Raw genomic sequence first — 14,413 nt, forward strand, 5'->3', positions numbered from 1 at the left:
GAGAGGAACGAGTGCTTGCGAGGGGTAGATTGTGATATCTCTGGAGAGGGGAACGAAGTAGGACGCCGAGCCTCAAAGGGGGTTGGATTGACCACATCGATTGGAGAGAGGAACGAATGCTTGGGAGGACGCTAACCCCGAAGTGGTGGATTGTGAGATCTCACATTAGTTGAAGAGGGAACGAAGCAGGATGCTAAGTCTCGAAGGGGGGTTGGATTGACCACATGGATTGGAGAGAGGAATGAGTGCCCGCGAGAACGTTGGCCCCAAAAGGATAGATTGTAAGGTCTCTTGGAGAGGGGAACGAAGCAGACCGTTGGGTCTTGAAGGGAGTGGATTGACCATATGGATTGGAGATAGCAAGGACACTGTGCCCAAAAGGGGATGCATTGGGAGATCCCACCTCGACCGGAAAGGGGAACGAAACATTCTTGTGTGGAAACCTTTCTCACTCGTTTTAAAAATCTTGGGAGAAGTCGAAACACGAAAGCCCAAAAACCACGGTTCCACGGTAAACATTCCATCAAAATTTCAGTTTAAAATCGACACACGCACGCTCATTAATTAGGCCAGATTACAATTTAAGGTGAAGTTTTGAATGTTTGGAATGGGCCACTTAGGGTAAATGGTGGTTGCAGTAGTTCATTGAGAATGAACATGCACGTAAAGAGTTGCGAAAAGTTGTTGAATAGACTAGTTGTGTTGTTGAGTAGATATCTGATGTAAGAGATAGTTGTCCTTCAATCTATGAAAATTCCAGTGGAATCCTAAAGAAAAGTGAACTGAGCTTTCAGTTGGCGTCATCCATGGCGGCGCCTCTGCATCTCAACGCAAAGCCTTTCAAAGCCATGGCCGTTCAATTGGCAGATGAGACTCTTTCAGCAGCAAAACAATCAGTCTTATATGTGGTACTCTATTTCCCTATTATTCATTATTCCATTACTTACTCCTTCACTTGCTGGTCGTGGTGACGGTGAAGAAACTTCTCTTGCTCTCGCTCTCTCTGATCTATTTATTGGTCTCGGTCAAGAGATAGCTTTGAGTCTTTTATCTCTTTAGTCATTCAATGGTAGACGTCAATCCTAATAAAGATCACAAGAAATTAGAGATGTCTACTTTGAACATGAATGACAAAGCTATCTCCGTCTATTTTAATCTTGTTCTCCACAAAATTTGAAAAATGGTAGGATCGAGTTCCTCGAAAGAAAATTTTCTCATTTCTTTATATAATTAAAAAAAATAGAGTACTTAATAATTTTGATAATATTCCATAAAAAAATAATATAAAGTTGAAATTAATTCGTAGAAATTTAAATTTAATAGTACAACGTAGTCTATATATATATATATATATATATATATATAAAATAGAAACAAATGCTCCGGGGAATCACACATTTATTGATTCCAAAATATGACGTGTGTACTTAATTTATACATACTTTATTATCAACGCATGACATTTCATTAATGGAGACCTTGCTTCAACGTATTGAAACCAACTAACGAATCTATTTCCTAACTTTTAGTTGTAAAGTGAAGTGACATCGTCCTACAAGCCATTTGTCAAAGGCGGGGTGTCATGGTCGCTTGATCCCTCTTTTTTAAGCATATTTTACCATCTTTCGTTTGCACAATACGTTTCAAAATCTTCTTTTAACCTGAATTTGATGATCCCGACGACTCCAATTAATTTAAATCGATTACGCTCCTACCAAATGATATTCATTGGAAGAAAATTGGATGGATAAATGCATTTTAAAAATAATAGTTCCTAATTTTATTAGAAGAGTATCATTCTTAATATAATTTAATATATATTAGTTTTTGTTTAATTAAATAATTAATACATATTATTTAAAGCAAATTCTAAATATAGCAACCAAAACACATTCTTCTACGCATGGCTTACAAATCCGCAGCAGTAGAGTGACTTTAAACCAGAGAGAAGAAGATGATGATGAAGAAGATGATGATGAAGAAGATGATGATGAAGAAGATGATGATGAAGAAGATGATGAACAAGAGCTTATTCTGAAGAGGTCGCTATCAGAGCACAGATTCTAGACGCCTATGTTGTTTTTCTACTTTTCGAAAGAGAACAGTTCTGATTAATGTTTACTATTATTATGCTTCTGTTGCTTTGAATTCTCTGTTTTCTGATTTTGCTCTGTGAAATTGATGTTTCAGACAGTACACTACAGAGAGATCGTCGGAGAAGAGCGGAAGAATCGAGAAAATCAGATGGAGAACACTCCTTCCTGTCCTCGAAGTGTGAATGTCAATCTCAAAAATCTTCCTCCAATTCATAATCCGTGTGTTGGAAATGCAAATCACTCCTCGATTCCGGTAACATGCGGTTGATTGTATTCAATTTTCTTTGAAGTTCGAAGGAATTTGAGATTTAACTGAATTGTTTTAGGCTAAATTTGAGAAATCGAGGTATATTGGGCGCGTTCCTCAGTTTATGCCACCTAATCACTCGCCGGATGTAAGGCCGAACGAATATGATGGCGTGCCGATGAACCCGGCGTGTTTTGATTCTGCTCGTTCTCCTAATGCGAGGACGACTCCGAAGGAAAGGAAAGAGAATTTCGGGGATTCAGCTTCGAGGTCCAGTGGTTGCAGTCATGACTCGACCAAAGAAGGTACCGGTTTAAACCTAATTCCTTGAACTTGATTGCTTCTTAGGATTCGAGATAGATGACTCCTGTTATGTTTCATCATCTTCATGGATCGATCTTCTCTTTGTGATTTTACTGGTTTTCTTCCAACTATTGATTTCCAAATGCGATTTATTGTTCATCTTACAGCCCACAATCCTTCTCCGACTTTGTCCCTAGCATGCATCCATTAATTTCAAAGTTCTGTTGTGGTTTTCTTTCTGTTTTTGTTTTTGTTTTTGTTTTTCCTTTTTTTATTAAAGAAACGTTGTCTACAGTAAGCATCTGGTCTCTAACATTTTCAAAACAGAACTCTGCATGAGGATCATTTTTCGAGTTGTGTTTGAACGTTATCATTACTTTCCTATTTTTCATTTCTTGTTTTTTTTCTCCAACTACTTCTAAGGATGACTTGTTTTAAAAAATGAATGAAGTTGTGCATTCAATAACGACAACATTAAGATTTTTAAATTACTCGATCACAATCTTTAATGGCTGAAAGTTGTGTGAGAATAGTTTTCTAATCTGCCCTGCTCGTGAGAGCTGGTATCTCAAAATCCCACTTCTTATATGTAAATAGGAAACTAAATAATTTAAATTTTTTGTTCTTTCAAACTTGACTTTGGAGCTGAGCTCTCTAGAAAAAACTAACTGAGATATCAGTTAGTCAAACATGTTTATACATTTTTTAAACGAAAAATTGAATACAATTTTGCAACTCAAGTAGAAAAAGCACAAAGCTCTTGCACTTTGATGGCGTACTTGATCTTTGTTAAACTTGGATAAGGAAGATATCTCTATTACAGCCTGAGTTTATTGCCTTTATGATTCCCATAAGAATTACCATGGCGTTTCTGAAAAGCACTGTTAATGCACCATTTTGGGTACTGAAAGTTGGCTTAAATGGTGTTAGCTTCACCTTTCCATTTTAGGTACTTCAGTAAAGAAATCGGCGAAGTCCCTTCTGTATGAGATATGCACTGCAAATCACTGGAAGCCTCCTCTGTTTGAATGCTGCGAGGAAGAAGGTCCAAGCCACGCAAAAAAGTAAGCTCATTGAGACTATCATCAACATGAGTTATGAACTTACAAACACTTTATTCTAGTACCTTGTCAGCTCAAAACTTTCAACGCCCTGATATTTCTAAGAGTACTTAACTAAAGATGTAAGTAATCCTTCTTCTGCTTTTGGGTGTGGATTACGCGTTAAAACTCAAGAAATTGCCCTTGGAACAACTACTTTTGAAGCTTTTATAACGTTTTTGCTTTATATCTTCAAAATAAGGTGTGAGATTCCACATCTGTTGAGCAGGAGAACGAAACATTTTTTAGAAGAGTGTGGAAACCTCTTTAAAACCCCGAAAAGGAAAGTCCAGAGAGGACAATATTTATTCGCGGTGGGCTTGAGTCGTTACATGAGTAGAATTAGATGTCACCAAAGTCTCCTTTTAGCTTCAACTTTGAGAAATTTGCTCTTCTTTGGATTTGACAGATTCATATGGTCATCTGTGTGCAAACATGAGAGGAAGAATATTGATGGAAATTTAAGTTGGATGCAGGTACACATTCAAGGTTATTGTAGAGATGAAGGGAGATTGTGGAGAAGATTTGGAATGCTATGGAAAACCTCAAACAAGAAAGAAAGTAGCAGCAGAGGATGCGGCAGAAGGAGCAGTATGGTATTTAAAGCATTTGGGGTATGGTATTTAAGAATAATTAATTAAGGGAATTGTAAAGAGCTAGAAATGGGAAGTGAGTGATCATTTTGAACCCAAGACTCTTTTTCAGGGCATAAAATTATTTTCCAATTGCTAGAAAAGAATTCCATATTCTATATCCAATCTTCTCATATCTTTTTGTCACCCCTAATCAAGTAAGTGGGTGGGTAGGAAGGATCATGACTATGAGCCATGTTCATTTATTATATCACGTCTGCCTTGGTTTTCCTTGTGGTAGCCTCCTCTAAAGTTTTGCTCGTAGTTCTACTCGGAGCGCTTGTAGCCTCCTCTAAGGTTTTGCTCGAAGCGCTTGTAGTTCTTTTCTCACACTCAAGAACTTAAAATTGAGAGGTTCTATGGGATAAAAAATTCCAAATCTATGAATTTATCATGTAATATAACCAATTTTAAGATTTTCTTACTATATAATTATAATTTTAAAACTAACTTAAACATGGTTCTATGGGTTATATGGGTTAAAAGGCTCCAGACATTTTATAAGTTGGATACTAAAAAACTAGGAAATAAATATATTTATTTTAAGTGATATTTTATAAAACTATAAAAAAAATTATAATTTTATTCTCATATAATTTTTTTTTTGTTGAATACAAAATTTAGTAAGAAATATATACGTAACAATTTAGTTTGTATATTTTTAAATTTAAAATAATTTTTAAGTAAAAGTAGGTAAGGTTTAATAGAATTTCTTATTTATAAAATTGATAAACTAAATTTGATATCTAATTTTATGAGTTTTTTTTTTAATAATAGAGATTAAATGTTACTAAACTATCATGAATGGTATGAAATTTATTTCAAATTTTAGGGTTTTATATCTTAAATTTTAGTTAAAAAGTTGAAATATAATTAAATTCAAAATTATTTATTTTATTAATAATAAGACCCTATCCGTTCACACGTGTCGGGTTAATTGACCAGCATAGGATTGCAGCAAATCACAATCACACGTGCTGGCGACTTATTGCCATCATCCTACTTTCCTACTACAAAAATCAAACAACAAGACAGCCTCAATAATGAACGAAACCAAAATCTCAATTTTCTGATTTCTTTGTCTGCTTGCTGTCGCCGGCGGCCTCCTTTCCGGCGCCGGTAAACTCTCTCTCTGTCTTCTTCTTCAAACAGTGTAGTGTTGTTGGATGGTTTCAATGTCCAGTCCCTTTAGTTTCACCACCGATTCAACATGTCCCTTCAATGTGTGAAGCTCTCTCAACCTTCACAATCAATACAAAATCATCATTATTCAACCCGAACCCAAAAACTTACCCGAGAAAGACATTATCTGCTAGTTCAAGCCTACCACTAGCACATAATGTCAGCTTTGGCTCATTATGGCTCATTACGTATACCCCTAAGCCTCATGGATTCTACGGTTTTAGAAAGCTTAAGTTGATAGGGGTTATACCTTGCGACCTCAGCACGCTTCTTGGCTTGCTCAGCGATTTCAGACAGCTCCCTGTAATTGTTCTTGTCATGGAAGAGGTCAGAAACTTCTGGAGGCTGCAGGCCATGAAGGGTACGTTGAGCTGCAGCCCATTGAGCCTCCCTCTCGCCAATGCCATAATCCTTCTTTGATGTGAAAGCAGTCCTGTTTTGGAGCATATTATCCCAAGCCTTGCCGCTCAATGCATATCGAGTGGCAAACTTGAGAACGTCCAGAGGAATGTAGAAGACTATGCTGTAGATCCAGATCACTCCAGCCCATCCCCATCCAATCCCTTTCATGTCAGCAAAGGCCCAGTTCGCATACACAGCAATCAGGGTAGCCACCTTACCAAAATCAGCCATTGAAAATCGTAAGCTTAAGCTTTCATGGGCTCATTTCATGTCTTTATATTCCAAGTGTTCTTACCAGCTGTGCTACGAAGAAGGCAAACACTAGGAGAAGACCAGGGCGTTCTACAAAGGACCAGCTTCGAGATCTTGTCACAAAGATGAGTGCCTGACTGACCGTGCTAACTTGAAGATACACAGCTGCTGTGAGCTCGCCGCTGCTTTCTCTGATGGAACGCACACCAAATTTGTCCTGCACGAAGAAAAATATGAACACAGAAGCAGAATCATTATCTAAAGCAACAACCCAATTGCTTGGAATTTTCCCTACCGAAAAGAAGTCGGTAGTGTGTGCGATCCAGAAGAACACAACAGTCATAACGGCTAAGTATGAACCCAAAACAACGCCGGTGGCAAAGATCTCGCGGAGCTTCCATGAATCCGGGAGAGGAGAGGGTTTTACTCTGTCTTTAGAGATGGTCATGATGGTGCCATCATTGAGTATGGCTATGATCAAAACCATGAAAGGGGAGAAGTCAAATTTCCAAATGAGTGCTATAAGCATAAATCCCACTACAATACGGATGGTTATGGAGACTGCGTAGATGGTGTAGTTCTTCATTCTTTGGAAAATGGCTCTGCTTGTTAGAACAGCACTGACGATCACGCTCAGTCCTGGCTCTGTCAGGACAATATCAGAAGCGCTTCTTGCAGCATCAGTTGCATCGGCCACTGCAATTCCTATGTCGGCCTTCTTCAATGCTGGCGCATCATTCACACCATCTCCTGTCATACCGCAAATATGCTTCCTCTCTTGAAGCCTCCTTACAATTTCATATTTATGCTCTGCATTTAACAACAACAACGGACATTCAGGCACAAAAACTAAGAAAGCCTAGGATCCATCGATCGGTTTAGTAATTCGACTCACCAGGGAAGACTCCAGCAAATCCATCAGCCTTCTCAATAAGCTCATCAATAGGTAAAGAAGAAATGGACTCGTCCTTGCTTTGTCCAAGAAGTGAAGAAGATGGGTACATGTTTGTGCCCATTCCAAGCCTGCGGCCAGTTTCCTTGCCAATGGCCAGTTGGTCACCAGTGATCATCTTGACGTTGACACCAAGATGAAGTGCCCTTCGGATTGTCTCTGCACTATCATGCCTTGGAGGATCAAAGAGAGGCAAGAGACCAACAAATTGCCATGGCCCTCCTGCACCATCTTTGCTCTTTTCTGGAACGGTCTGCAGCAACAAAGAGATTTCATCATCATAAATATCATTTACTTATAGATTATGGGATTTCGAGGCCAAACCAAACAATTACCTGTCGGCCAACAGCGAGAGAACGAAGGCCACGATCGGCGAATTTGTCAATGATTGAATGAGCCTTCTTCTTGACATCATCACGAAGGTCACAAAGTTCAATGATCTGCTCTGGTGCTCCTTTGCTAACACGGTGCCAATTGCCATCATTGTCAATATAAGTAATAGCTGTGCGCTTCTCAACTGGGTTAAAGGGTAAGAAATGGACCTCCCTTATGCCTTCTCTGGCCTCCTTAGGATCACCAAGCATCCCAACAATGCAAGCATCAATGGCGTCTTGATTCTCAACCCTGGAAGCTCTAGCTCCAAGCAAAATCACAGTATCTTTGTCCACATCTCTAACAAACACCTCAATCATGGATTTGTCAACTGTAAGCTTATTGAGAGTCAAAGTTCCTGTCTTATCACTGCAGAGGACATCCATTCCAGCCATTTCTTCAATGGCTGTCATTCTCTTTGTGATAGCACCCTGCTGGGATAGCCTATGAGAACCAATAGCCATAGTGACTGATAAAACAGTGGGCATGGCAATTGGGATACCCCCGATGAGTAGCACCAAGAGATTGTTAATACCATCTCTATATCTACGATGTTGAATTGGGTACATCACTACTATCTCTATCACCATCCCTACGGCGATGGAGCAAATGCAGAAGTTTCCAATCGCAGTCAACACCTTTTGGAAATGACCCACTTGATTTGTGCTATCAACCAAGTGAGCAGCCTTCCCAAAGAAGGTGTGGACACCAGTGGCAATTACAACAGCCTCGATCTCCCCTTGCTTTACAGTGGAACCAGAAAACACTTCATCACCAGAGCTCCTTGTCACTGGTAAAGACTCACCAGTAAGTGCTGACTGATCAATCTTGAGCGGATCGCCTTCCAACAAACGAGCATCGGCTGGAATGATATCTCCTAACTTAACGCTAATCACATCTCCTGGAACTAAGATCGCAGCCTCTTCCTCACACCATCTTCCATCACGAAGAACCTAAAACGAACAACAAAGCCGGAGATCATTTCGATTCCATTAGTAATGAGGATTCGGAATATCGCACATGTATCAATCAACTCTTTACCTTGGTTTTTGGTGCAAGTCCTGCCATGAGTGCAGCTGCAGCATTGCCTGCATTGTTTTCCTCTATAAAGCTGATTGTGGAATTGATAATAAGCAATGCAGTAATACCCACAAAATCTTGCCAGTCGGGTGGTTGCCCCTGCAATTTAGCCATTGAAATCATATCACTATCTCAGCAAGAGCTTATCCTCCTCCTTTTATAATACAGAGAGAAAGAGAGACGATACCCCTCCATTGGCAAGAACAATCGCCATGATAGCAGCAGCTTCCATAACCCACGAAAGTGGATTCCACATAAACCCCAGAAACTTAAGAAATTTACTTTCCTGTTCGAGAAGAGTTTAAAAACCATTAGAATTTTCTTTCAATTGATAGCAAAAGTGGAGAAAACTACATCTGATCATTAAGCTATTAAGTGACCTTTTTCTCTTCAAGCTTATTTGGGCCAAAGAGTTGAAGCCTTTGGCGCCCCTCCTCTGAGGACAAACCCTCTCGGGTACATTTCAGTTGTTCAAACACTTCCTCAACGGGTATACGCTCCTGTAAATCACAGATTGCCAAAATTTTAAGTTCAGAAGATTTAATCAACAAAAGCTTCCTTCGAAAACTGAAACCAAATCTTCCAATACGTTCATTGTTCCTCAAACAGAAACATAAACAAGATGAGAAGAACTTACAAGATCGACGTTCTCATTCTTGATCTCCTCTAAGCTGATGTCGGTCATTTTGAGATATATAAAGAAGGAAACAGAAGAAAATATATATGATTATAGCAACGAAAAAGAAAACGGAGAGAGTTTTTGGTGAAATCAGTGTTTTCGATTTTCCATAAGTATAGATTAATGAAGCGCCATCAGGTTCCTTCAAATCGAGGTTGGGCGGGGGGGAAAATGGTTAATGGTTTTATTCTTTTTTTGGTTTTTCTTGTTGTGTTGAAGTGAGGAGGAGTAAGGTGCTTTTATAGGGATGTTTTTGAGAGATCTTGATCGGAATGAGCGGAGGAGCGGAGGAGCGAGATTCTTGGTTCTCCTGCAGGCCCGGTCTTCCGCCATTGCTGCTACTTTCTGTTTCCTTTTCCTTCAGTCTAGCGCCATCTGTTGCAGTTGGAACGGAAGTGGCTATTTACGTTTATGCCCTCGTTTATTTCCTTTTTAATTCAAATTCAAAACAAAATGATTATAATTATTTATTTACGAAGATTTTAATTTGAAAAACAATATATATCATTTAACCCAAGTTTTTACCAATCCTTCACTTTAATTAAAAAAAATTCAAATCTATTCAACTCGTAAAAATTAATAGAATATATATAATTATTAGATCGAGATCTTAATTTATCTTGAATAATTACAATTTTTATATGTTCAATTTTTGTTACATTTCTTCGATAATTTTATAAGAATAATATACATATTTCTTTTGCGGGCTTGAAATATTTACTAAAGATTTTGTTGAAATTTTTAGAAAAGAAAAATATAAAATATTAAAAATGATTTATGATAGGAAAGGATTTAGTTTGTGATTTAGATTATCTAAAATGGTTGAATTTATAAAATATTTTTTAACTTTGTATTTTAAAATACTTTCCAATATTAAAAAATTTCAATAATATATTTTAAACTTATATATATACATAATATAAGTTAAAAACTCTTTAAACATTATTATAAATTTTCAAATAAATATTCAAAATGTTTTTATCACTGGTATATGCTCATTTCTAAAATAAGTTTCAACGTTTAAATAGTTGTATTAATATCCTTAATCTTATAAAAAGTTAAAAAAAATTTGTCATTAATACCCTTCCCTACGTGGTATAACCATAGTGTGAGTGTAAACTAACTAAAGACTAAGTTTAGGGGTACCTAAACAAACTCGTCTGGGGTTTATGTGCGCGTGCGTGAGCTATGTATGTAGAGGAGTATTACACATCCAATACTGCCCCGGACTTGAAGTTGAGATCAAGGTCATGAAATGATATTTAATGATAGGTCTCAAACAAAATTTCATGTGATTGCATTTCTTGACTCATTAGTGGGTCGTGTATGTAGAGGAGTATTACACATCCAATACTGCCCGAACTTGAAGTTGAGGCTAAGACCATGAAATGATGTTTAATGATAGGTCTCATACACGATTGCATGTGATTGCATTTCTTGACCTAGTAGAGTCACTGTGAAGTCATTTACTGAGTATTTCTTAAAATACTCAAACCACGTTCAACTCTTATTTTTCGAGTAAAGTACTTCTACATGGACTGTGATGGTTATGAGACTGAAGTTAGAGTAGAAGCATTCATGTTATTTGTAGCCCTTAGAGTTATGAGCATATAAGTCCATGATATTATTTTGAAATGTTTTAAAAGACTCGCATATTGTATGTTCAAATGCATCGGAATACTTCTCCGTTATGATTAGTACGAGCATGTACACTACGATAATATGATACGATATTATGTACACCATGATGCTATGTGCCCTCCCTTCCCACCATAGTATAACGGTAGCATAAGTGTAAGCCAACTAAAGACAAGTTTCAAGGGTATGTAAACGAACTCGCCTGAGGGTTCATGTGCGCGAAAATGGGCCGTGTTCGTAGAGGAGTACTACATATCCAATACCGCCCAGGCTTGAAGTTGAGACCAAAGCCATGAAATGATGTTTAATGATAGGTCCCAAACACGATTGCATGTGATTGCATTGCATTTCTTAACTCCAATAGTAGGTCATTTACTTAAGCCGTGTGCTACTCTTACATTTTAGGGGAGAATAACTTTAGACTTTATTTATAGTTTCTACTATTTTTGGCACGGTACACCTCTCATAGTCTCTAATACTTCAACATACAATCATCGAATTGAACAAAGACTTTTAATTGAAATCTATGAGGGAAACAATAGAAGTTCAAAAAAGCTACAGTAGCAGTCACGATTCAAGTTTGAAACTCGAGCTACAAAAAAAAACAAACACACTGATTAGCAGTACCTCTATTCATAGGAGACTGATATGCTAATGAATATGCTCCCCATTCCTCCTCTCACTCACGCTCTCTACTAGTTTCTTTCTGCAACCAATAATTTAGATCAATTAATTTCTCTTTGCTAGAACACATCGGGATGGAAGCGTCCCGGAATCGAGCTGCTTTGTTCAGTCTGCTTCAAATGCATTGTCAAAGCATAATTGTTTATCTGTATAACAAAACCAACAGGATTTTTTTTTTCAACTGGTCAGAAAAAGTTGCATCAACACAAACATGTTTAAGAACTTAAATTAAACCAGGACTGTTGATAATTGGGAAGAAACTTAGAAAAGTTGTACATTTATTCCCCTCACCTCTAGGGTTCTGAGCTGCTCCTGATATTGACATACCAACTGTTTAAGATGTTGCAACTCTATATTTTTACCCTCAAATTCCTTCTGACGTTCATGCTGAATCGCAACCGCTCGCTTAAGAATCGTATTTTCTCGTAGAAGTACTTCAATTTGTTCCTTCAGTTGCATATTCTCCTGGGTGACAGTGAAAAGAACATAAGTTTACAAGCCTGGCTCCTTACTTTATGGCAATAGCATGTTTAACAAGCAAGTAACCCAAACCAGAGAGCCTACCAGTATCCCAAAATTGTAACCCAATGATGTGGAAAGTTATTTGTAGTGGCCATTAAAACTGAAGTACCTTGTGGAAATTTTGTGCAGCATCAACACCAGCACGTGCACTAATTGAGTTCTCTAAAGCCTCCAATGCTCTTGCTGCACGACTCCTAGCATCAGCTACGTCGACAGCGCTCGCCATTTCCACAACAAACAAGTCAATCCATTTTCTACCATCAAGAGAAACGCTGCTCGGTACTGAACAATTCTCAGAAGCTGCAGCCTCTCCATTGTTAGCAATCGAACCTGAGAAATTTTTAGGCATGCACTGAATTATTGATCTTTATAGAAAAAGAAAAAAAAAAAAAGAAGATAAAATTGCAAGGATAACAAAAGGTTAATTAAAGTGCTTTCTGCAGAAACATGCACGATAGAAATAAATGTCAAGACTAGCAAAAAAAAAAAAAAAAAAAAAAACACATTATAAATCGATTAGGGGCAACATAAGCATCAACCACAAATGAATGAAGGAAGATTATCGTTGCTCATACAGCTTAATCTCCAGCAATTCAGAACCAATGTTTTTTTTTATCCAACTGTTTCTATATATGTACCAGCCTATTCAATTTGATCAAATATAAGCTTATCAACCCAAACTACAAACAGGAAGGTGGGGTAGCAAACCATTGAGTTTCTTACATGAGAAAAGAATACATCTTATTCTAAGAGAATGGATGCATAGTACTCTGAATGAGAACTCCGTTTCTTGTTTTTCAAATCTTAATCAAAACCTAAACCCTCCTCTAATCTGCACAAGGCAAGGGTATAATTAGGATTCCAAACTAGGGACAGCAAGTTAGGGGGACCCATTGGATCACTTCCATGAAATAAGCATGCATCAAATTCTTGAACAGGGGATTTAATCTTGAATGTGATGAATTCATCATCATAATATAATTAAAATCTTGAGCGAATAGAAACAAAGAAGCTACACATGAAGCATGTCCTTTATTGCTTAGAATTTTGTGATACCTTGATCCAAATTTGGCTCTGGTTCTGCAGTAGCAACAGGATTCTCAACAGCAGACCCCAAACACAGGTCACTCAAACTTTTGATGGCAGCATCCAAGTCGTTGCCACATTCTTCAAGGGCTCTTACAAGAAGCTGGAAGGAAAAATCAAAGCACGATCAAGAAAACCCTGGGGGATAGTATTAATTATAACATAAATGCAGCAGTTATGAAACAAGTCACCGAAAGAGATGCATTGCGAAATAAAACTGAATAGAACCACTAAAATTCCATTCCGCAAGTAAGTCGAATTAGTTGATATTGCACAATCCAGAGGCATATTTAAGCAATACATACAAGAAGAGAATAACAAGAGTCCCCCAAGGCCATCAAGATTCAGGCTATAATGGCATCAAGAAATATGAGATTACACAGAAGCAGGAATTAAAATCGGAGTGAAAGAAAAGGGGAAGTAAGAAGAAACCTGATGGTCCATGTGAGGAAACAAATGGTGGAGGTGGTCAATAAGAGAGGAGGGCGCAGGGAAAGTAATGGGAGAAGTAGAAGAGGAGCAGCGGAGGCGCTTGGAAATGGGAGGCGAAGGGGGAAGTTCTTCAAAGAAGGATCTCTTGGTTCCGCACACCACAGCAGACATCGTCTCCGGGTAGTCGGTTGCAGAAACTAATAACTAAGACCACCTTCGTCGCCGGAGCAACACAGGAATTGAAATCGGAGACGACGAACAGAACGGGAAAGCAGAGAGGTTAGGGAAGGAAGGAAGGAAGAAGAAGAAGAAGAAAGGGAATGAAAGAATTTGATTTGTTTGGGGGTTAGGTTTTTGTAACTCTCCGTTTTCCCCCTCTTCTAATGCATTAACAGAAAGGAGCGTTTAACGGCTTATTTACACATAATTAATTAATTAACGAAAAAAAAAAACAAAATTAAATATCAAACGGCAGCTTCAGAGGTTCTCTCTCTTTTACTCATTAGGTTAAATTATCAATATATATATACTTTAAAAAAAAAATCCAACGGTAATTTTTTTTTATAGTAAATTTCAAATTTTAAGTTTATTTTGTTGAGTTCTTGAAATTTTAAAATATCTAATAATTTTTTTTGGAAGAATTGAAGTAATTTTGGGTTAATTGAAGTAGTGATGACCATCAACTTAGTAGAAATTATGTTTCAAATGATTGTTGAGCTGAACAAACCAACTTGCTTATTTTTGCTACTTTTAT

At 37.7% G+C, this 14,413-nt stretch overlaps 3 protein-coding genes across 8 annotated transcripts; 1 reads left to right on the forward strand and 2 right to left on the reverse strand.

The window, feature by feature from the left end:
- The first annotated feature begins 1,955 nt into the window (after positions 1-1,955).
- LOC111458030 (ribonuclease 3-like protein 1) lies at positions 1,956-4,499 on the forward strand. 5 transcript variants are annotated; one of them, XM_023100520.1, is made up of 5 exons: positions 1,956-2,042; positions 2,191-2,349; positions 2,423-2,648; positions 3,596-3,710; positions 4,223-4,499. In XM_023100520.1, exons 2-5 carry the CDS (start codon positions 2,245-2,247, stop codon positions 4,371-4,373), a joined length of 597 nt encoding a protein of 198 aa, XP_022956288.1. In that variant the 5' UTR covers positions 1,956-2,042; positions 2,191-2,244; the 3' UTR covers positions 4,374-4,499. The 5 variants fall into 5 exon arrangements, with proteins under 5 accessions (XP_022956288.1, XP_022956289.1, XP_022956290.1 ...); XM_023100521.1 differs by having other exon boundaries at positions 1,977-2,075; XM_023100522.1 differs by having other exon boundaries at positions 2,032-2,104.
- Positions 4,500-5,286: 787 nt separating this feature from the next.
- Positions 5,287-9,639, reverse strand: LOC111457470 (ATPase 9, plasma membrane-type-like). Of its 2 annotated transcripts, XM_023099677.1 has the most exons (10): positions 9,256-9,639; positions 8,999-9,118; positions 8,806-8,904; positions 8,580-8,717; positions 7,502-8,491; positions 7,110-7,419; positions 6,510-7,024; positions 6,258-6,431; positions 5,811-6,175; positions 5,287-5,619 (listed from the first exon to the last, which is right to left on the reverse strand). In XM_023099677.1, exons 1-10 carry the CDS (start codon positions 9,301-9,303, stop codon positions 5,523-5,525), a joined length of 2,856 nt encoding a protein of 951 aa, XP_022955445.1. In that variant the 5' UTR covers positions 9,304-9,639; the 3' UTR covers positions 5,287-5,522. The 2 variants fall into 2 exon arrangements, with proteins under 2 accessions (XP_022955445.1, XP_022955444.1); XM_023099676.1 differs by having other exon boundaries at positions 6,258-7,024.
- Positions 9,640-11,425: 1,786 nt separating this feature from the next.
- Positions 11,426-14,017, reverse strand: LOC111457686. Its single transcript, XM_023100038.1, has 5 exons — positions 13,660-14,017; positions 13,198-13,330; positions 12,251-12,471; positions 11,911-12,084; positions 11,426-11,765 (listed from the first exon to the last, which is right to left on the reverse strand). Exons 1-5 carry the CDS (start codon positions 13,828-13,830, stop codon positions 11,679-11,681), a joined length of 786 nt encoding a protein of 261 aa, XP_022955806.1. The 5' UTR covers positions 13,831-14,017; the 3' UTR covers positions 11,426-11,678.
- Positions 14,018-14,413: the final 396 nt, after the last annotated feature.

The sequence above is a fragment of the Cucurbita moschata genome, unplaced genomic scaffold (assembly GCF_002738365.1).
Source record: "Cucurbita moschata cultivar Rifu unplaced genomic scaffold, Cmos_1.0 Cmo_Scf00020, whole genome shotgun sequence".
Lineage (NCBI taxonomy): Eukaryota > Viridiplantae > Streptophyta > Magnoliopsida > Cucurbitales > Cucurbitaceae > Cucurbita > Cucurbita moschata.

Bases quoted from the DNA above. Each gene is read 5' to 3' on its own strand.
- LOC111457470 (XM_023099676.1), bottom strand. From the start codon at position 9,303: ATGACCGACATCAGCTTAGAGGAGATCAAGAATGAGAACGTCGATCTT. The intron at 8,718-8,805 runs GTATCGTCTCTC...GCTAAATTGCAG, and splicing joins TTGTTCTTGCCAATGGAGGG to GGGCAACCACCCGACTGGCA. The intron at 7,420-7,501 runs GTAATTGTTTGG...TTGTTGCTGCAG, and splicing joins CTCTCGCTGTTGGCCGACAG to ACCGTTCCAGAAAAGAGCAA.
- LOC111458030 (XM_023100518.1), top strand. From the start codon at position 2,182: ATGTTTCAGACAGTACACTACAGAGAGATCGTCGGAGAAGAGCGGAAG. The intron at 2,350-2,422 runs GTAACATGCGGT...GAATTGTTTTAG, and splicing joins CAAATCACTCCTCGATTCCG to GCTAAATTTGAGAAATCGAG. The intron at 3,711-4,222 runs GTAAGCTCATTG...AGTTGGATGCAG, and splicing joins GGTCCAAGCCACGCAAAAAA to GTACACATTCAAGGTTATTG.
- LOC111457686 (XM_023100038.1), bottom strand. From the start codon at position 13,830: ATGTCTGCTGTGGTGTGCGGAACCAAGAGATCCTTCTTTGAAGAACTT. The intron at 12,472-13,197 runs GTATCACAAAAT...AAAATTTCTCAG, and splicing joins AGAGCCAAATTTGGATCAAG to GTTCGATTGCTAACAATGGA. The intron at 11,766-11,910 runs GTGAGGGGAATA...TTTGTTATACAG, and splicing joins AGCAGCTCAGAACCCTAGAG to ATAAACAATTATGCTTTGAC.